This window comes from Oncorhynchus nerka, linkage group LG28 (assembly GCF_034236695.1).
Source record: "Oncorhynchus nerka isolate Pitt River linkage group LG28, Oner_Uvic_2.0, whole genome shotgun sequence".
Taxonomy (NCBI): domain Eukaryota; kingdom Metazoa; phylum Chordata; class Actinopteri; order Salmoniformes; family Salmonidae; genus Oncorhynchus; species Oncorhynchus nerka.
Window position 1 is genome coordinate 32141443 of NC_088423.1, and position 23669 is coordinate 32165111.

The window sequence follows — 23669 nt, forward strand, 5'->3', positions numbered from 1 at the left end:
CAACATGTAAAGTGTTGGTCTCATGTTTCATGAGCGAAGTAATAGATCCCTGAAATTTCCATACGGACAAAAAGCGTATTTCGCAAACTGTGTGCACAAATTTATTTACATCCCTGTTAGAGCATTTATCCTTTGCCAAGGTAACCCATCCATCTGACAGGTGTGTCATATCACGGTCGCCAGGTGTACGGTGTTTCCTCCGACACATAGGTGCGGCTGGCTTCTGGGTTAAGTGGGCATTGTGTCAAGAAGCAGTGCGGCTTGGCTGGGTTGTGTTTAGGAGGACTCACGGCTCTCAACCGTCGCCTCTCCCGAGTCGGTACGGGAGTTGCGGCGATGGAACAAGACAGTAACTACCAATTGGATACCATGAAATTGGGGAGAAAAGGGGTTTTTATTTATATATATATATATATATATATATATATATATATATATATACAGTGCCTTGCGAAAGTATTCGGCCCCCTTGAACTTTGCGACCTTTTGCCACATTTCAGGCTTCAAACATAAAGATATAAAACATTTTTTTTGTGAAGAATCAACAACAAGTGAGACACAATCATGAAGTGGAACGACATTTATTGGATATTTCAAACTTTTTTAACAAATCAATAACTGAAAAATTGGGCGTGCAAAATTATTCAGCCCCTTTACTTTCCGTGCAGCAAACTCTCTCCAGAAGTTAGAATCATCTAGAATGTATCGGCCTGAACGTTACACTGTCTCCCCAAATGTCTTTTACCCTCATTGGAATGTATAGGCCACCTTCCACCAAAAGTGTGTTTTTTGATCAGTTTAATACCATGCTTAGGGAATGTGATTTTGGGAAAGAGGTCATCTTAATGGGAGATTTTAACATTAATTATGAAGACAAGTGTTGTAGGAAAACCCTCAAACGGATCACTAATACCTTTGACCTTACACAGCTAGTTAAAGGGCCAACCAGGGTGACTTGTTGCTCTAAAACACAGATTGATTTGGTGTTCAGTAATAAACCAGAGAGAGTGACTAAATCATTCAATATGGTTACTGGGCTGTCTGATCATAATCTGACACTTATAGCCAGAAAGCTGTCTAAGAGCAAGTTTAACCTCTCTACTGTTAGAAAGCCGGATCAACTCACAATACCTAAGAGTGAATTAAACTATTTTGAAAAAGCAATTAAGGGAATAAACTGGAATGATCTCTTGTCCTATACAGACGTGGAAGCTGATAGTCAGGTTTTTCTATCCACAATCTAGACTACAATAAATGGCTTCCTAAAGAAAATCAAATCCAAACCTGGCCAAAAGAGCACTCTTCCTTGGCTAAATGGAGAAATCTGGAAATTGATGAAAGAACGAGATTATGCTCTAAAAATAGCCCTAAAATCTCAATTAGAGCATGACAGACGTAGGTTTACCATGTTGAGAAATAAGGTGATGAAAGAAATCAGACAGGCCAAGGCAAACTTTTTTATTAACATAATTGGTGAAGCAAAGGAAATTCTAAATTGATATGGGAGAATCTAAAAAAGTTAACAGGGAAAGACCATAGTAACACTGCAAAAAGACTAGAAATCATGGTGAATAACAATCTAACACAGGATGCAGTCGAAATAGCAATAGCCTTCAATTCCTACTTTATTGACTCTGTCAGGGTACTGACACAGAACCCCTCCACTGGTTTCTCGGGCTCAGTGCTAGTGAATGACACTCAACCTGTCTTCATCATAAGCGAGGTTTCTGAGTCAAAGGTGAACAAGGTGATTAGCTCACTAAAGAACTCTAAAGCCAAAGATGTGTTTGGGATGGACTCTACCTTTCTTAAAAACTACAAAGAGTCACTCATTGGCCCCATTACTAAGGTCACCAACACATCTATTGGTCTTGGTGTGTTTCCAAGGGTATGGAAGTCGGCCATAATAACGGCCATCTTTAAATCAGGCGACCCTGCTGACGTGAGTAACTACAGGCCCATTAGTATACTACCTGTGGTGTCAAAGGTTGTTGAAAAGGGTGTAACAGAACAACTGATTGCCCACCTCAACAACAGCCCCTTCACATTACACTCCATGCAGTTTGGCTTCAGAGCGAAACACTCCACAGAAACGGCCAACTGCTTTCTTCTGGAAAATGTGAAGTCCAAGATGGACAAAGGGGGTGCTGTTGGGGCTGTGTTTCTGGACCTAAGGAAGGCTTTTGATACTGTTAACCATGAGATTCTCATCACAAAATTGTCCAAGTTCAACTTTTCCCCTGATGCCTTGAGATGGATGAAATCATACCTTGAAGGCAGAACTCAGTGTGTCAGAGTGAGCAATGAGCTGTCGCCCACTCGAAGCTATGATGTGGGCGTGCCCCAAGGGTCAATACTGGGGCCCCTCCTGTTCAGCCTGTACATTAATGATCTGCCTTCTGTCTGTACTGGGTCTGAAGTTCAAATGTATGCAGATGATACAGTGATATATGTGCATGCAAAGAGCAAACAACAAGCTGCACAAGAACTCACTACTGTAATGGTCCAGGTTACAAAGTGGCTGAGTGACTCGTGTTTGCATCTCAATGTGAAAAAAACTGTTTGCATGTTCTTCACAAAGAGGGCAACAGATGCTACTGAGCCAGATGTCTATGTGTCAGGGGAGAAGCTCCAGGTGGTATCCGATTTTAAGTACCTTGGCATCATACTTGATTCCAACCTCTCTTTTAAAAAGCATGTGAAAAAGGTCATTCAAATAACCAAATTCAACCTAGCTAATTTCCGATTTATACAAAATTGTTTGACTACAGAGGTAGCAAAACTGTACTTTAAATCTATGATACTCCCCCACTTAACATACTGCTTGACTAGTTGGGCCCAAGCTTGCTGTACAACATTAAAACCTATTCAGTCTGTCTACAAACAGGCTCTCAAAGTGCTTGATAGGAAGCCCAATAGCCATCATCATTGTCACATCCTTAGAAAGCATGAGCTCTTGAGTTGGGAAAATCTTGTGCAATTCACCGACGCATGTCTTGTATTCAAGATCCTTAATGGCCTGGCTCCCCCTCCACTCAATATTTTTGTTAAACAGAAAACCCAGACATATGGCAGCAGATCCACAAGGTCTGCCATGAGAGGTGACTGTATAGTTCCCCTAAGGAAAAGCACCTTTAGTAAATCTGCATTCTCTGTGAGAGCTTCCCATGTCTGGAATACACTGCCATCAGACACACATAACTGCACCACATATCACACTTTCACAAAATGCTTGATGACATGGCTAAAGGTCAATCAGATTTGTGAACATGGTCCCTAGCTGTGTGTTGCCGCTTTCCATGTTGTCTGTTGTCTGTAGCTTGTGAGGTGTGGAAACACTTTGTTGCTTTTATGAATTTTATCTTGCTGCTTTTTGTTCTATGTTGCTCTGTCTGTATGCTACGTCTTGCTTGTCCTATGTTGCTATGTCTTGCTTGTTCTATGTTGCTATTGTCTATATTGTAATTGTTTTTAATAACCTGCCCAGGGACTGCGGTTGAAAATTAGCCGGCTGGCTAAAACCGGCACTTTTACTGAAACGTTGAATAATGTGCACTGTCCCTGTAAAAATAAAAAATGTTATTCGCTGTGCAAGCGATAATATTGAAATGGAAGGAGTATCAGACCACTGCAAATCTACCAAGACCTGGCCGTCCCTCTAAACTTTCAGCTCATACAAGGAGAATACTGATCAGAGATGCAGCCAAGAGGTCCATGATCACTCTGGATGAACTGCAGAGATCTACAGCAGAGGTGGGAGACTCTGTCCATAGGACAACAATCAGTCGTATATTGCACAAATCTGGCCTTTATGGAAGAGTGGCAAGAAGAAAGCCATTTCTTAAAGATATCCATAAAAAGTGTTGTTTAAAGTTTGCCACAAGCCACCTGGGAGACACACCAAACATGTGGAAGAAGGTGCTCTGGTCAGATGAAACCAAAATTGAACTTTTTGGCAACAATGCAAAACGTTATGTTTGGCGTAAAAGCAACACAGCTCATCACCCTGAACACACCATCCCCACTGTCAAACATGGTGGTGGCAGCATCATGGTTTTGGCCTGCTTTTCTTCAGCAGGGACATTTACATTTACATTTAAGTCATTTAGGGATCAGGCGACTTACAAATTGGTGCTTTCACCTTATGACATCCAGTGGAACAGCCACTTTACAATAGTGCATCTAGGTCTTTTAAGGGGGGAGGGGAGAAGGATTACTTTATCCAGGGAAGATGGTTCAAATTGATGGGAAGATGGATGGAGCCAAATACAGGACCATTCTGGAAGAAAACCTGATGGAGTCTGCAAAAGACCTGAGACTGGGACGGAGATTTGTCTTCCAACAAGACAATGATCCAAAACATAAAGCAAAATCTACAATGGAATGGTTCAAAAATAAACATATCCAGGTGTTAGAATGGCCAAGTCAAAGTCCAGACCTGAATCCAATCGAGAATCTGTGGAAAGAACTGAAAACTGCTGTTCACAAATGCTCTCCATCCAACCTCACTGAGCTCGAGCTGTTTTGCAAGGAGGAATGGGAAAAAATTTCAGTCTCTCGATGTGCAAAACTGATAGAGACATACCCCAAGCGACTTACAGCTGTAATCGCAGCAAAAGGTGGCGCTACAAAGTATTAACTTAAGGGGGCTGAATAATTTTGCACGCCCAATTTTTCAGTTTTTGATTTGTTAAAAAAGTTTGAAATATCCAATAAATGTCGTTCCACTTCATGATTGTGTCCCACTTGTTGTTGATTCTTCACAAAAAAATACAGTTTTATATCTTTATGTTTGAAGCCTGAAATGTGGCAAAAGGTCGCAAAGTTCAAGGGGTCCGAATACTTTCGCAAGGCACTGTATATATATATATATATATATACACAGACACACACACAGTGGGGCAAAAAAGTATTTTGTCAGCCACCAATTGTGCAAGTTCTCCCACTTAAAAAGATGAGAGGCCTGTAATTATCATCATAGGTACACTTCAAATATGACAGACAAAATGAGAAGAAAAAAAATCCAGAAAATCACATTGTAGGATTTCTAATGAATTTATTTGCAAATTATGGTGGAAAATAAGTATTTGGTCAATAACAAACGTTTCTCAATACTTTGTTATATTCCCTTTGTTGGCAATGACAAAGGTCAAACGTTTTCTGTAAGTCTTCACAAGGTTTTCAGACACTGTTGCTGGTATTTTGGCCCATTCCTCCATGCAGATCTCCTCTAGAGCAGTGATGTTTTGGGGCTGTTGCTGGGCAACTCCGACTTTCAACTCCCTCCAAAGATTTTCTATGGTGTTGAGATCTGGAGACTGGCTAGGCCACTCCAGGACCTTGAAATGTGTCTTACGAAGCCACTCCTTCGTTGTCCGGGCGGTGTGTTTGGGATCATTGTCATGCTGAAAGACCCAGCCACGTTTCATCTTCAATGCCCTTGCTGATGGAAGGAGGTTTTCACTCAAAATCTCACGATACATGGCCCCATTAATTCTTTCCTTTACACGGATCAGTCGTCCTGGTCCCTTTGCAGAAAAACAGCCCCAAAGCATGATGTTTCCACCCCCGTGCTTCACAGTAGGTGTGGTGTTCTTTGGATACAACTCAGCATTCTGAGTTGAGTTTCATCTGACCATATGACATTCTCCCAATCTTCTTCTGGATCATCCAAATGCTCTCTATCAAACTTCAGACGGGCCTGGACATGTACTGGCTTAAGCAGGGAGACACGTCTGGCACTGCGAGTCCCTGGCGGTGTAGTGTGTTACTGACGGTAGGCTTTGTTACTTTGGTCCCAGCTCTCTGCAGGTCATTCACTAGGTCCCCCCGTGTGGTTCTGGGATTTTTGCTCACCGTTCCTGTGATCATTTTGACCCCACGGAATGAGATCTTCCGTGGAGCCCCAGATCGAGGGAGATATGGAAAATAAGTATGGAAGACCACTGACCACCACTGACCACTGATACAACAACAGTGGTCTTCCATACTTATTTTCCACCATAATTTACAAATAAATTCATTAAAAATCCTACAATGTGATTTTCTGGATTTATTTTCTCCATTTTGTCTGTCATAGTTGAAGTGTACCTATGATGAAAATTACAGGCCTCTCTCATCTTTTTAAGTGGGAGAACTTTCACAATTGGTGGCTGACTAAATACTTTTTTGCCCCACTGTATACTGCTCAAAAAAATAAAGGGAACACTTAAACAACACAATGTAACTCCAAGTCAATCACACTTCTGTGAAATCAAACTGTCCACTTAGGAAGCAACACTGATAAGTTTCACATGCTGTTGTGCAAATGAAATAGACAACAGGTGGAAATTATAGGCAATTAGCAAGACACCCCCAATAAAGGAGTGGTTCTGCAGGTGGTGACCACAGACCACTTCTCAGTTCCTATGCTTCCTGGCTGATGTTCTGGTCACTTTTGAATGCTGGCGGTGCTTTCACTCTAGTGTTTTTTTTATTTTTTAGAATTTGGCAATAGGTCCAACCGGCCTCACACTGCAGAACACGTGTATGGCATCTTGTGGGCGAGTGATTTGCTGATGTCAACGTTGTGAACAGAGTGACCCATGGTGGAGTTATGGTAAGGGCAGACATAAGCTATGGACATCAAATACATTTGCATTTTATCGATGGCAATTGGAATGCACAGAGATACCGTGACGAGATCCTGAGGCCTATTGTGGTGCCATTTATCTGCCTCCATCACCTCATGATTCAGTATGATAATGCACAGCCCAATGTCGAAAGGATCTGTATACAATTCCTGGAAGCTGAACATTTTCTAGTTCTTCCATGCCCTGCATACTTACCAGACATGTCACCCGATGAGCATGTTAGCGATGCTCTGGATCGACGTGTACAACCGCATGTTCCAGTTCCCGCCAATATCCAGCAACTTCGCACAGCAATTGAAGAGGAGTGGGACAACATTCCACAGACCACAATCAACAGCCTGATCAACTCTATGTGAAGGAGATGTTGCGCTGCATGAGGCAAATGGTGGTCACACCAGATACTTCCCCTTTTAAAAAATATATACATTAGCAGTCTCAACTTTTAACACATCTATTCATTCAAGGGTTTTTCTTTATTTTTTACTATTTTCTACATTGTAGAATTATAGTGAAGACATCACAACTATGAAATAACACATATGGAATCATGTTGTAACCAAAAAAGTGTTCATCAAATCAAAATATATTTGAGATTCTTCAAAGTAGTCACCCTTTGCCTTGATGACGGCTTTGCACACTCTGGCATTCTCTCAATCAGCTTCATGAGGAATGCTTTTCCAACATACTTGAAGAAGTTCCCACATACTGAGAACTTGTTGGCTGCTTTTCCTTTGCTCTGTGGTCCAACTCACCCCAAACCATCTCAATTGGGTTTAGGTCAGGTGATTGTGGAGGCCAGGTCACTCTCCTTGGTCAAATGAGTCCCACAAACCAGATGGGATGTCCTATTGCTGCAGAATGCTGTGGTAGCCATGCTGGTTAAGTGTGCCTTGAATTCTAAATCACAGACAGTGTCACCAGCAAAGCACCATCACACCTCCTCCTTCAAGGTGGGAACCACACATGCGCAGATCATCTGTTCACCTACTCTGTGTCGCACAAAGACACGGCAGTTGGATCCAAAAATCTCAAATTTGGACTCATCAGGCCAAAAGACAGATTTCCAACCGGTCTAATGTCCATTGCTTGTGTTTCTTGGCCAAAGCAAATCTCCTCTTATTATTGGTGTCCTTTAGTAGTGGTTTCTTTGCAGCAATTCAACCATGAAGGCCTGATTCACGTAGTCTCCTCTGAACAGTTGATGTTGAGATGTGTCTGTTACTTGAACTCTGTGAAGCATTTATTTGGGCTGCAATCAACTCTAATGAACGTATCCTCTGCAGTAGAGGTAACTGGGTCTTCCTTTCCTATGGCGGTCCTCATGAGAGCCAGTTTCATCATAGCACTTGATGGTTTTTGCGACTGCACTTGAAGAAACTTCTTGAAATGTTCTTGATTAATTTAAGACATGAAGGTCAGTTAATGATGGACTGTCGTTTCTCTTTGCTTATTTGAGCTGTTCTTGCCATAATATGGACTTGGTCTCATCTTTATACCACCCCTACCTTGTCACAACACAACTAAAACGCATTAAGAAGGAAAGAAATTCTACAAAGGAACTTTTAACAAGGCACACCGGTCAATTGAAATGCATTCCTGGTGACTACCTCATGAAGCTGGTTGAGAGAATACCAAGAGTGTGCAAAGCTGTCATCAAGCCTAGGGTGGCTACTTTGAAGAATCTCAAATATATTTTGATTTGTTTAACACTTTTTTTGATTACTACATTATTCCATATGTGTTGTTTCATAGTTTTGATGTCTTCACTATTATTCTACAATGTAGAAAATAATTAAAATAAAGATGAACCCTTTAATGAATAGGTGTGTCCAAATGTTTGACTGGTACTGTATATGTGACTAACAGATGCATATCTGTATTCCCAGTCATGTGAAATCCATAGATTAGGGCCTAATGAATTTATTTCAGTTTACTGATTTCCTTATATGAACTGTAACTATGTAAAAACGTTTAAATTGTTGCATGTTGCAGTTATATGTTTGTTCTGTATAAAGTCTTAGCTAACATTAGCGTGCACACCGCCCTCATGCGGCAAATTTGAGCAAACCTAGAAGGGAGCCTGCCTATATTGGTGACCAAAAGTAATCTGGCACAGAACGAAGGGTTTCAGAAAGTCTCATTTATTTCTAGCCTAGAATAATCCACTTTACCACTAATGTGAAAAAATATAAAATATGACTGTTGTTGTCACTTGACTGTCTTTAAGACAATTGGCAAATGCATTTGTAAAAGCATTTATACTTCATTAGACAGTCATGGGCATCACCTTTTAGCTGAAATAAACAGGGGATTTATGCTGTTGTGGGCTTTTAACCATCTGTCTGACTTTGTTGTTCACACAGGAGAGAGACTTGACTATCGTGGATCCTCTGTAGAGCCTCAACAATATCATGAAGCTGACGAGGCAGAGAAGAGTCTCTCTACATCAGAACACCTCAAGAAAAACCAGCGGAAACCCACAGGGAAGAAATCTCACCGATGCTCCGACTGTGGGAAGAGTTACTCAAGATCAGATTCACTAAAGGTACACCAGAGAATTCACAATGGAGAGAAACCTTATACCTGTGATCAATGTGGGAAGAGTTTTGTTACATCTAGCCGTCTGACTATACACCAGAGAACACATACAGGAGAGAAGCCATATAGCTGTGATCAATGTGAGAAGAGTTTTGTTACATCTAGCCATCTGACTATACACCAGAGAACACACACAGGAGAGAAATCTTACCATTGCTCTGACTGTGGAAAGAGTTACTCAAGATCAGATTCACTAAAAGTACACCAGAGAATTCACACTGGAGAGAAACCTTTTATCTGTTATCAGTGTGGGGAGAGTTTGAATGATCCAAGCAGCATGAAAACACACCAGGGAATTCAGGCTGGAGAGAAACCTCATTGCTGCTTTGACTGCGGGAGGAGATTCACCCTTTCAGAGGACCTTAAAAAACGTCAGAGAATTCATACAGGAGTGAAACCTTATAACTGTTATCAATGTGGGAAGAGTTTTACTGAATCTAGACAGCTGACAATACATCAGAGAGCACACACAGGAGAGAAACCTTACCCCTGCCCTAACTGTGGAAAGAGTTTTGTTTCTTCAGTACATTTAAAATCACACCAGAGAACACACACTGGGGAGAAGCCTTATAGCTGTAATCAATGTGGGAAGAGTTTTACTCACTCAAGCTGCCTGATGGTACATCGGAGAACACACACAGGAGAGAAACCTTATAGCTGTAACCAATGTGGGAAGAGCTTTGTTACATCTAGCCGTCTGACTATACACCAGAGAACACACACAGGAGAGAAGCCTTATAGCTGTGATCAATGTGGGAATAGTTTTACTACATCTAGCCATCTGACTATGCACCAGAGAACACACACAGGAGAGAAGCCTTATAGCTGTGATCAATGTGGGAAGAGTTTTACTACATCTAGCCATCTGACTATGCACCAGCGGACACACACAGGAGAGAGCCCTTATAGCTGTAATCAATGTGGGAAGAGATACACTGGTAGAAAATCTCTGATTAAACATCAGAAAAGACATATATGAGGACGTTGTACCATGATTTCAATTAAATGTCACAATGTGGAATGTTTTTAACATTGTAGTAGGAGTATTTTAATGTCACAATGTATAACCCTAAACGTTTGCCCCCCCATTCTATTGATATTAGCCTCATAAGGGCAAAAAACCAGGCTCTGAATTGAAAGAGCACTATTTATGTGATTAACAAAGAAAGTGTTGCGTTACATTTACCGTGTTGGGACCCACTTGAAAAAAAATGTAACACCTCAAAATGTAGCTAGATATTTTCTACAAATTGTCCTCTAACCAGTGATGTAAACATTATTCCCAGATTCCATGTGGTTTTTGAGCTGTTACTTTTAACAGGACATGTAACCTCATCTCCCCCCTCTCGTGAAACTGATTTCAATGTGATCTATATGAGTGATGACATAAGTGTTGCATTTCTCTTAATTTTTGCGGCCCCTAAATTTAAACGCATTACTCCAAAATGTTGCGGACTGAAATTCAACAAATGAACTTTTAACAAGGCACACCTGTTAATTGAAATGCATTCTAGGTGAAGCTGGTTGAGAGAATGCCAAGAGTGTGCAAAGCTGTCATCAAGGCAAAGGGTGGCTACTTTGCAGAAATTCAAATATAAAATATGTTTTCTATATGTGTTATTTCATAGTTGTGATGTCTTTACTATTATTCTACAATGTAGAAAATAGTAAAAACAAAGAAGAACCCTTGAATGAGTAGGTGTGTCCAAACTTTTGACTGGTATTGTACGTTCACTTTTGGTTGACAGTGAAAGTTGAAAATAACTTAATTTCAAAATACTTGCAGCTTATACACATGGACAGAGTATTAAAAAATTGGTCTATTAACAATTGTATTAACAATCGTACATCACTCTATTTATACACAACATTCAAGTGCTAATTGTATTTATTCCTCTTCTGAAGAAGCGTGACTCAAATCATCTACTCATGTCAAACATCCAGCGTGGCAAAATATATATATTTTGTATTATTCCATGCCTCACCATTAAGGGAATTATTGTCAATACCTATTAACAAAGGGGTGTACATTTGGTTTTGATATGTCATATTTACATTTCATGTAACATTTATTTATCTTAATTATTCATGCAACCAACTTTTTACAAGTATTTTGTTTACAAACAATGGAGTAAAACAAGATTATATTTTGGGTTGGACAATGCATCCTATTCTTATTATTTTAGCTAATGGCATTTCCTGCTCGTTAGTCTTTCAGTTTTTATCATTATTCTTTAGTTTTTTTATCCTCTTATGTTTGTTGTGTAGTAAATATTTCAGTTCTTTTTTTATTTTTCTATGAAGTGCATTGCGTTGCATCCATGTCTGAAATGTGCTATATAAATAAAGCATAAAATTAACTTACCATATTGCAAAACATATGGAACCAATGACCAACTTCACCCAATCCAGTGCATTTTTGTTGAAAAGGAAAAATGTTGAAATCAATAATGCGTCAAAGGATTCAACTACTGAAAACTGAAACAAACAAATGGATCAAACAGATCAATCTTCCTAGGTTTTGGCCTTTCTGGGGAGTTTTCCCTAGCCACCGTGCTTCTACACCTGCATTGCTTGCTGTTTGGGGTTTTAGGCTGGGTTTCTGTACAGCACTTTGAGATATCAGCTGATGTACGAAGGGCTATATAAATAAATTTGATTTGATTTTGATTTGAATCTCACTTTTCAAGCCTGCTGAAGGCCTGGTGGCATGGTAAACACCACCCCGGGCTCTACCAGGGGCACAGTTGAGGTGGTCTCCCACAGCTCTGCATACTGTATGTAGCAGTAGGTAGTACCAATGCCTGACCTAGCGCCTGAAGACAAAAGTCAGACACAGATTCCAAATGATGGTCATTAAATGATTCCATTAGGTTCAATACATGAAGTAATAGCTTCAAAATAGATGTCTACCATCTCTATAATGAATAGGCTGATCAAAATATAGCAGTCATTTCGAGTTTCAATAATAATAAATCAGTTATTTATTGCTTTTCTTATGAAACAGTGTGAGCCAGCAATCTTTCTTTACATTGAGCATCACCCCTTACCTGCGATATCGTGATTTGTCAAAATGATCAGTGACGCAAAATCTGCATACCTGAACAAAGTTCCTCGTTAGTCGTTGCACAGTCTTGACAGCATAGAGATAGATAGGCCTCAACTTTGTGTCATTGTGGCATCCGTGACCGCATGGGCTGCACCATTGAGGCTTACAACCCATAGGAATCCCCACCCAGTTGACAACTCTGACTATTTTAATATGGTGGAAGCCCTCAATGTCTCTGCCCCATGCTAAAATGGCCATTTGGCCACTAGAGGCCTCTATCATTCTCTATGGTTGACATGCTGTTACTGTACAATTTATGTTACCTGCATCTGTCCCTGAGTTTTCTCTCATGGACAGAGTACAGCTGACAAATTACGCAAATTCTGGGTTAACCTAGATTAGTTCATGAGAAATTACACGTTCCATAAACCATGGTTCATGAACAGAAATGTGCATTTTTGGCAACCGGAGGGAAATGAGTGCCAATTTCCTGTTTTGATTTGTGTTTAATAAGGATGAGGGGGTGTTTATGTCTGGCAGCTCTCGTCAAACATGAGGTCTGGGCCATGTTGACATTGATGTGCTATTGGCACATAGAAGCCTTGGGCCTCTTTCTCTGTTCCCACTCTCTTCCTCAAATGCAAAACTGGTAACCTGGGAAAAAGGTCTGAACAGAAATGTATCACCGGGGCATTAAGTTTCTTATCGAGGACCATCCTCCCCAAATGCTCTTTATGGTAAGTATAGGAGCATCACAGGGCCATCAGTGATGATTTAACATCCAGATTGGATGTCTGACCTGGTTAGCAACCTTGCTTGGAGCAATCTGAAACCTATTCCTGTCAAATAACAACACAAGACTTACAATAAGAACCGCATGGGAAGAATGCATTTGAGCCCTATTCAATTGGATAAGACCGCCAATATATGTAAGGCGCTAACCATGTAGTTTAACATAGGGTACGTATTTGCTGTGTGTTGCCCTATACGACCTCCAAGTACTTCCAAATATCTGAGGTTTTCTGGACACTAATCATACGATTGGTGTAGCAGATGCAACTGTTGGTGTTCGCAAGCAAATAACTGTTAGGCCTCTTAGTGCAATAAATCGTTATGTTTCTGAGTCAATGGAGGTGTTTACAATACTTACACAGTTCTAACAATGCTCAAGTTTTAGCCCAATTATACTAACCGAGTAATCGAAAATCCACCACAGCTGTGGTTTCTGTATGTGCGTGAATATATTACTGCATGCATGGTTAATGAATACCACGGTAAAAAACTTTTTAGGCTTTTGGATTACGAGTGTTTTCCAAGTAGTCTTGTTATCAAAGATATTAGATGTAACCATAGATCTTGTGGCAATGCTGAGATGCTTAAGCAGTGTTGGAATGTCAACATTTCCAATGCTAGGCTCATTGAATAGAGAACAGGTATGACATCAGTATACTTCTGCTTCAGTATCTAAACACCAGCTGTATACAGACATCCACCATGCCCAACCTGTCTGTCCAATAATTGTACTTTTGAATATCGTGAAGTCAGTGTGGAAGAGGTGCAAGACAACAATCATTTTATCTTAAATGTAAGTCTACGAGAAAGTGTGTGCCCTCAGGCCTGGCGAGAAGCTAAAGTCATTCCGCTACCCAAGAATAGTAAAGCCCCCTTTACTGGCACAAATAGCCGACAAATCAGCCTGTTACCAACCGTTAGTAAACTTCTGGAAAAAATGGTGTTTGACCAGATACAATGCTATTTCACAGTTAATAAATTGACAACAGACTTTCAGCACATATAGGGAAGAACACTCAAGAAGCACAGCACTTACACAAATGACTGATGATTGGCTGAGAGAAATTGATGATAAAATTATTGTGGGGGCTGTCTTGTTAGACTTCAGTGCAGCCTTTGACATTATCGATCATAGTCTACTGCTGGAAAAACTTGTGTGTTATGGCTTTACACCCCCTGCTATAATGTGGATAAAGAGTTAGTTGTCTAACAGAACACAGAGGGTGTTCTTTAATGGAAGCCTCTCAAACATAATCCAGATAGAATTCCCCAGGGTAGCTTTTTTTTGTTGCTTTTTTCAATCTTCACTAACGACATGCCACTGACTTTGAGTAAAGCCAGAGTGTCTATGTATGAGGATGACTCAACACTATACACGTCAGCTACTACAGCGACTGAAATGACTGCAACACTTAAAGAGTTGCAGTTAGTTTCAGAGTGGGTGGGAAGGAATAAGTTGGCCCTAAATATTTCTAAAACTAAAAGCATTGTATTTGGGACAAATCATTCACTAAACCCTAAACCTCAACTATATCTGGTAATAAATCATGTGGAAATTGAGCAAGTTGAGATGACTAAACTACTTTGAGTAACCCTGGATTTTAAACTGTCATGGTCAAAACAAATTGATACAACCATAGCTAAGATGGGGAGAAGTCTGTCCATAATAAAGCACTGCTCTGCCTTCTTAACACTGTCAACAAGGCAGGTCCTACAGGCCCTAGTTTTGTTGCACCTGTACTACTGCTGAGTCGTGTGGTCAGGTGAGACAAAAAAAGACTTAGGAAAATTGCAATTGGCTCAGAACAAGGCAGCATGGCTGGCCCTTGGCTGTACACAGAGAGCTAATATTAATAATATGCATGTCAATCTCTCCTGGCTCAAAGTGGAAGAGAGATCACCATTCATCACTACTTTTATTTCTGAGAGGTATTGACATGTTGAATGTACCGAGCTGTCTGTCTAAACTACTGGCACACAGCTCGGACACCCATGCATACCACACAAGACATGCCACAGGAGGTCTCTTTACAGTCCCCAAGTCCAGAATAGACTATGGGAGGCGCACAGTACTACATAGAGCCATGACTACATGGAACTCTATTCCACATCAGGTAACTGATGCAAGCAGTAAAATTAAAAGTTTTTTTTAAATTGTATAAACTGCCTTAATTTTGCTGGACCTCAGGAAGAGTACAGCTAATTGGGATCCATAATAAATATAATACAACGAGAGGAAATCATAGGATGCCTCCTTTCTGTCTCTAAGTGTGTGACATTTACAAAAGGCTACTACTTTGCATCCACACACTGCCATGTGACTGACTGACAGAGTTTTACACAATGTTCTAGCACTAAAACCAACCGTGTGTTTGAGTAGTTCACATAGAACCAGAAGCATCACACAAAGACAAAAACATATCACCTTGAAAATGTATTCTGAAGGTAAATGTAATGTTATGTATCAAATCAATGCTACAAAGTTTCGAATCAATGCTACTTTCTAATAACTAATTAGAAAGGTTAATGCAGGTGACTGACTGATCGTCTATGGAGGAATCCTCACTATCACTGTTCAACTTGGCAGTATGCCCAGAATATTGATATGGGAACAACCGGGGTATCTCAGTTTCAAGGTCTCAACTTGGAGACGAGAGCCTCGTGAGGTATTGGTCAGTCACATGGGCGAGCCACTGGTAGTGATTCCTTCATTATGTTAAATCATGCAAATATATCTTGTCGGTGTATAGCCGTATATAAGACAACTGCTGGGACTGCGCCAGAAGAGTGTTTGATAGACCTGTACAGTGTGTAGGTCAGTGATTCTACCTGTGGAGCATCCCAGTGAAGGTCTGCGAGGGAAATTCCTGTCTGACCAAAGACAACGTGGACCTGCCCGCTCAGACTGTTACTGTGAGCTGCCCAGGGAAGTGGCTAGAGTGAGGGCAGGAGAGGCCACCCTGACAATTGTCAGTAAACATTTATATGAAACGTGTCTTCGCGGTCTGAGAACCATTGATAATAGCACATGGTGTTATTTAGGCTTTTATGAGAAGTGTATATGTGGTCAGGGAAACACTGCGAATAGCACAAGGTGCACCATAGCTATTGGGATTATGCTATTGGGATTATTGATGCTCAGGGACCATTAATACTGTAGAAACTATGGAGACTAGAGGAACAGCAGAAGATATATATGTATGCATAGGAGGTAACGACGAGTGATGCGGGAGATTACTGAGTGTGTTTCGGAATAGTACTAAGTGAATATGGATGAGTGTATTGTGTGCTTGACTAATTAACTGAACAGGGTTTAAGCCCCGGTGTGAATGTGGGATGACGTGTTAAGTGTTTTTCTAAAGAGTTGCACAAAGGGTTTGAGTATGGGAAAGGGAAATAGTAAGAGTAGGATGGAGGATATGTGCTGGGAACCAAAGGTGTCGCGTTGTGTAACGGCAAAATCATTTGGTAGGGTACTGAACCAAACAGAGGACTAGACAGTATGGACAGATGGACATTTCCCTGTTGATGAGACACGAAGCACAGAAAGACTGGAGTTTGTGAGAGGCCATCTTGAAAGTAAAGAAAGGAAACAGTAGAAGGTTAAAGTGAAGCGGGACGATTCCAGAAAGTGGGAGAAAGAAGCAGAAAATGCAGAGGTTAAGGCTGTAAGAGGACTGATGGTAAAGCAAGTGGAACCGGAGAAGAAAGAGGAAGATGGGAAGAAAAAAAGAAGAAAGAAAAAGAAGAAGCCTGGCTGGCCATTCTCTGTCGGGAACCCTTGCATGGGGCCCCGCTTGTATCCCCCCTCTGCCAAATCCTCCACCAGCACACAGAGTTGTGGCCTCCCACCCCCTCCTAACCCGGTTGGGGTTGGGCATGTGCCAGGTGGAGGAGCTGTGGGATTAGGAGCTGTTGGAGGGGCTGCAGGTGCTAAAGACACAAAGCTAACGGCAAAAACAAGGACCAAAGCGAACGAGCCGAGCGGTACAGAGGAGAGAGAGAGAGGAGCTAGAATAGCTCAGGAAAGAACTGGAGAAACGTAAGAGAAAGGAGGAAAGTAGAGAAACAGGAAGCAAATTAAGGAGTGCAAACAGGAGGAATGAAGAAGAAAGTAGCCAAGATGATCAAGATAAAAGGAGCAGCAGTGAGGACAGCAATGAAGGCCAAGGAAAGACAGTTGAAGGAAAATGAAATGAAGGACGGAAAGACACTGAAGAAGGCACAGCTGATGTACTACTCTGGAGGAGGAAGAGGACACCAGGTAAATGGTGGCAACCAAGGAAACGGAGGAGGTAGAGAGGTAGAGGCCAAGGGGCCCCTGCTGGAGCTGACATAGGGAGGGACTGGACCCGCTACAACTGTGGGAAGGTAGGGCATCTTTCTCCCAGTAGGAGAAGTCCAAGGAGAGTGGTCTGCCCCACCTGCAGGTGTGCAGGTGAACAAACCATTTGGAAAAGGAGGTGGAAGAGGAGGCTACCAACCATGGGATGAGGCGGAAACAGAAGAAGAAACGAATTAAGAAAACAATGATGAACAACCAGAAGAATCCTGTCAAATGCTAAAATGTACCACCTTGTCAACCCAAAACCCCATTAATGATATCTTCGGTAATAAACATAAATTCCATTATTGGTGGACGCAGGGGCCACGGTCCCAGTGTTTAAAATGTCTGCCCTGTCTGTCTCCCCCTCAAAGAAAACAATTTACACAGTGGGAACGTCTGGGCAAATGGAGACACCGATTCTTGTACTCCTCCCTATGCCCAGTAAATTTATTAGGAAGAGATTTTATGTGTAAAATGAATTTATCTGTTGCCTGTACCAAGGTATCTCAGTTTCAAGATCTCAACCTGGAGACAGAGAGCCTCGTGAGGTATTGGTCAGTCACATGGGCGAGCCACCAGTAGTGATTAATTAATTATGCTAAATCATGCAAATACAGTGGGGCAAAAAAAGTATTTAGTCAGCCACCAATTGTGCAAGTTCTCCCACTTAAAAAGATGAGAGAGGCCTGTAATTTTCATCATAGGTACACTTCAACTATGACAGACAAAATGAGAAAAGAAATCTAGAAAATCAACAATGGATTTTTAATGAATTTATTTGCAAATTATGGTGGAAAATAAGTATTTTTCCTATTTTGTTGCCTTACAACCTAGAATTAAAATAGATTTTTCTAGAACATTTTTATCATTTGATTTACACAACATGCCTACCACTTTGAAGATGCTAAATATTTTTATTTTGAAAAACAACAAATAAGACAACAAAAACAGAAAACTTGAGCATGCATAACTATTCACCCCCAAAGTCAATACTTTGTAGAGCCACCTTTTGCAGCAATTATAGCTGCAAGTCTCTTGGGGTAAGTCTCTATAAGCTTGGCACATCTAGCCACTGGGATTTTTGCCCATTCTTCAAGGCAAAACTCCCCCAGCTCCTTGATGTTGGTTGGGTTCCGCTGGTGTACAGCAATCTTTAAGTCATACTACAGATTCTCAGTTGGTTTGAGGTCTGGGCTTTGACTAGGCCATTCCAAGACATTTAAATGTTTCCCATTAAACCACTCGAGTGTTGCTTTAGCAGTATGCTTAGGGTCATTGTCCTGCTGGAAGGTGAACCTCTGTCCTAGTCTCAAATCTCTGGAAGACTGAAACAGGTTTCCCTCAAGAATTTCCCTGTATTTAGCGCCATCCATCATTCCTTTAATTCTGACCAGTTTCCCGGTCCCAGCCGGTGAGAAACATCCCCACATCATGATGCTGTCACCACCATGCTTCACTGTGGGGATGACGTTCTCGGTGAGGAGTTTGGTTTGCACCAGACATAGTGTTTTTCCTTGATGGCCACAAAGCTAAATTTTAGTCTCATTTGACCAGAGTACCTTCTTCCATATGTTTAGGGAGTCTCCAATGTGCCTTTTGGTGAACACCAAACATTTTTGCTTATTTTTTCTTTAAACATTGGATTTTTTTCTGGCCACTCTTCCGTAAAGCCCAGCTCTGTGGAGTGTATGCCATTCTCTTTCCATTTTTTTAAATAATGGATTTAAATGGTACTCCGTGGGATGTTCAAAGTTTTGGATATTTTTTTATAACCCAACCCTGATCTCTACTTCTCCAGAACTTTGTCCCTGACCTGTTTGAAGAGCTCCTTGGTCTTCATGGTGCCGCTTGCTTGGTGGTGCCCCTTGCTTAGTAGTGTTTTGCAGACTCTGGGCCTTTTCAGAACAGGTGTGTATATATATTGAGATCATGTGACACTTAGATTGCACACAGGTGGACTTTATTTAACTAATTATGTGACTTCTGAAGGTAATTGGTTGCACCAGATCGTATTTGGGGGCTTCATAGCAAAGGGGGTGAATACATATGCATGCACCACTTTTCAATTTTTTATTTATTTATTATTTAAGTTATTTTTTTCATTTCACTTCACCAATTTGGACTTTTTTGTGTATGTCCATTACATGAAATTCAATTAAAAATCCATTTAAATTACAGGTTGTAATGCAACAAAATAGGAAAAATGCCAAGGTGGATGAATACTTTTTGCATGGCACTGTATGGTTTCATACTGATCGGAAAGAGACAGAGGAGTGAAACACTGGTTTCACACACCTTCATTAGCAAGGTCTAAAAAACAAAAAAGTGAAACCCAGGCTACCTAAGTATGATTCTAAATCAGAGACAACTAACAACACCTGCCTCTGATTGAGAATCATACTTAGGAAGCCTGGGTTTCACTTTTGGTTTGTGGGTGTTTGTTTCCGTGTGAGTGTTTTGGCCACACGGTACTGTTTCGGTTTTGTAAATTCACGTTGTTATTTTCTGTTTAGTGTTCTGAGTTTGAATTAAAAATCAGTGCGGGCTATTCCACACTTACCACACTGCGTTTTGGTACTCCTCTCTATCTCCAGACGACATCCGTTACAGAAACACCCACCACAAAAGGACCAAGCAGTGTGGTAACGGGCAGAAGCAGCGATCACAGGACTCCTGGACTTGGAAGGAGATTCTGGACAACAAGGGACCATGGGCACAGGCTGGAGAATATCGCCGCCCCAAAGCTGAGCTGGAGGCAGCGAAAGCCGAGGTATGAGGAGGCAGCACGGCGGCGCGGCTGGAAGCCCGAGAGGCAGCCCCAACAAAGTCTTGGGGGAGGCACATGGGAGTGTGGCGAAGGCAGGTAGGACACCTGCGCCAACTTCCCGTGCTTACCGGAGAGAGAGAAGGACCGGGCAGGCACCGTGTTGTGCGGTGGAGCGCACGGTGTCTCTGGTGCGTGTGCATAGCCCGGTGCGGTACATTCCAGCTCCTCGTATCGGCCGGGCTAGAGTGGGCACCGAGCCAGGTGCCATGAAGCCGTCTCTACGCATCTGGTTTCCAGTGCGTCTCCTCGGGCTGGTGTACATGGCACCAGCCTTACGCATGGTGTCCCCGGTTCGCCAGCACAGCCCAGTGCGGGCTATTCCACCTCGGCGCACTGGCCTGGCTACGGGGAGCATTCAACCAGGTAAGGTCAACCAGGTAAGGTTGGGCAGGCTCGGTGCTCAAAAGCTCCAGTGCGCCTTCACTGTCCGGTCTGTCCGGTGCCACCTTCACGTACCAGCCCTCCGGTGGCAGCCCCCCACACCAGGCTGTCTCTCAGTCTTCTCCCTACAGGTGCTCCCGCCCATCCAGTGCTGTCAGAGCCTTCCTCCTCTGCAGCGCTGCCAGAGTCTCCCGTCTCTCCTGAGTCGCCAGAGTCTCCCGTCTCTCCTGAGTCGCCAGAGTCTCCCGTCTCTCCTGAGTCGCCAGAGTCTCCCGTCTCTCCTGAGTCGCCAGAGTCTCCCGTCTGTCCTGAGCCGCCAGAGTCTCCCGTCTGTCCTGAGCCGCCAGAGTCTCCCGTCTGTCCTGAGCCGCCAGAGTCTCCCGTCTGTCCTGAGCCGCCAGAGTCTCCCGTCTGTCCTGAGCCGCCAGAGTCTCCCGTCTGTCCTGAGCCGCCAGAGTCTCCCGTCTGTCCTGAGCCGCCAGAGCCTCCCGTCTGTCCTGAGCCGCCAGTCAGCCAGGACCTGCCGGAGCTGCCAGTCAGCCAGGACCTGCCGGAGCCGCCTGTCACGCCGGTGATGCAGAAATCGCCCGACACTCCGGAGCTGCCGGAGGCTCCCGCCTGTCCGGCGCTGCCGGAATCTCCCGCCCATTCGGGACCCATGGCTAGGGTCCTCAGTCTGAGGTCGGCGGTGAGGTTTGCCGCTCGTAAGAGGCCACGGGGACGCTTGAAGAGGCGGACAAAAACTGTGGTGAAGTGGGGTCCATGTCCCGCGCCAGAGCCACCACCGCGGACAGACGCCCACCCAGACCCTCCCCTATAGGTTCCCCCTTTTCCGGGGGGGGTTACTGTCATGTTCTGACCTTAGTTCCTTTGTTTTGTCTTTGTTTATATGGTCAGGGCGTGAGTTGGGGTGGGCAGTCTGTTTGTTTTTCTATGTTGGTTTTTGAGTTTGGCCTAGTATGGTTCTCAATCAGAGGCAGCTGTCAATTGTTGTCCCTGTTTGAGAATCATACTTAGGTAGCCTGGGTTTCAGTTTTGGGTTGTGGGTGTTTGTCTTCCGTGTCAATGTTTGTCGCCACACGGGACTGTTTCGTTCATTTCACGTTTATTGTTTTGTATTTCGTGGTGTTCAGTTTGTTTTAAAATAAACATTATGGACACTTACCACGCTGCGTTTTGGTCCTCCGATCCTTCTCACTTCTCCTCCTCAGAAGAGGAGGATGAGGTTTGTTACAATTCTAAGTTAAATAATCTGTCTGTAAACAATTACTTGTGTCATGCACAAAGTAGATATCCTAACCGACCTGCCAAAACTATAGTTTGTTAACAAGAAATTTGTAGCGTGGTTGAAAAATGAGTTTTAATGACTCCAACCTTCTGACTTCAACTGTGTTTCCTATAAATCTGGAAACACTGGACAGTTACAAAACTTAAAAGGGGCTCTATATAAACCACCTCCCCTTTTGAAAACCAGGCTAATTGCAACAACACTTGCATGCATTCAAACAACTCTCCACATCTCCCACATCCCCTTCTCCGCAACCTCTGTGGATACTAGCTCTTGAGTCATTTACCTTTGGTTTTGTCCACCAGCTTCAAACAGCTAAAAATATGATAATTGTGGTTATTTTAAATGTATTTCACAGCGATTTAGATGGTACAATGATTCTCTACACTCTACATTGCTTTTTTGTCACAAACTGAAATTGAGCGAACAGTGTAGAATTTTAGCAGCCATGAAATGGCAGAGTGTTTTCTACATGTACGTTCACCCCAGTCTGCCAGTCTGAGTGAAGCTGATCGAAGAGAGGGAGGGTGCGTCCTTCCATTTTGACAACAAGGGAAAAAATATTGTGAAACACTATTATTCCACTATTACTGTAGATCTATTTGGGACATTTTCTGAAATTACAATGCAAAACTAGTGTGTGACAAAAAATGTGTGACAGCTCTTTGAAAGTATTTTTGTGGATAGGATAGCTTGAACATGTGAAAGTTGGTTTGGTGTCTCGAGCTTGAACGGTTCAAGAGTTACTGTTGGGGAGTTATTTTATGCAAATGTTTTAAATGTTTTATGTCACATGCATAAGAACATTGACATGCCTTTCTGACAAGCTCCAAACCCAACAATGCAGTAATCAATATCAATGTAGCTCTAAAAATACACAAGTTAGATCAAAAACACATAAGAAATAAAAATGAGAAGTAAGAAGCTAGTTCCAATACCACATTTACAATGTGCAGGAATACTTGAGTGATAGAGGTAGATATGTATTGGGCTAAGGTGACTAGGCATCGAGATATATGTTAAACAGAGTAGCAGCAGTGTATATGATGATTTTATCTGAGTATGTAGAGTCAGTATAAATGTGTGTGCATGTTTTGTGTGTGTTATTGTGCCAGTGTGCATAGAGACAGTGCTAACTTAAAAATTAAATACAAGTGTCAACTCAGATTCTGTTAGCTACATAGCAGTCTCATGGATAGAAGCTGTTCAGGAGCCTGTTGGTGTCAGACTATAAATACATTTTAAGCACTGATATGGCAGGGAGGTCCTGGACCACACTGGCACCATGTGATCGAGCAGTGCTGCTGCCATATCAAGCAGTGATGTTCAAGATGCTCTAAATGTTGCAGCTGTATCTGTTGGGGCGGTATGCAAATTGTTGACATGTGCCAGGGATGGCAGGTAGCCTAGGTGGTTGGAAAGCACTGAGCTGTAGTCAGCATTCTCGTAATTCCAAAGTGGAGGTAACTCAAAAGGTTGGATCTGGATGCAAATTGTTGACATGTGCCAGGGATGGCCCTGATCCAACAAGGTAAAAAAATATGTAATTCTGCCCCTGAACAAGGCAGTTAACCCACTGTTCCCTGGTAGGCTGTCATTGAAAATAAGAATTTGTTCTTAACTGACTTTGCCTAGTTAAATAAAAAATAAAAATATATATAATAAAATAACCAGCCTTTAAAAGCACTTCATGATTACAGATGTGCTACAGGGCAGTAGTACAGGGCAGTCTTAAGACATATGGGGATTACAGACTGGGACAAGGAGAGGTTGAA

The 23669-nt window shown here is 42.2% G+C and overlaps 1 protein-coding gene across 1 annotated transcript in view; it reads left to right on the forward strand.

Moving 5' to 3' along the window:
* The window catches only part of LOC115113141 (zinc finger protein ZFP2-like), a 29355-nt gene extending 17718 nt beyond the window's left edge, over nt 1-11637 (forward strand). Inside the window, exon 2 of the mRNA XM_029640439.2 lies at nt 8996-11637. Coding sequence (XP_029496299.1) covers nt 8996-10209 — 1214 coding nt within the window. The 3' untranslated portion in view covers nt 10210-11637. The remainder of the gene's footprint in view (nt 1-8995) is intronic.
* The last annotated feature ends 12032 nt before the right edge of the window (nt 11638-23669 follow it).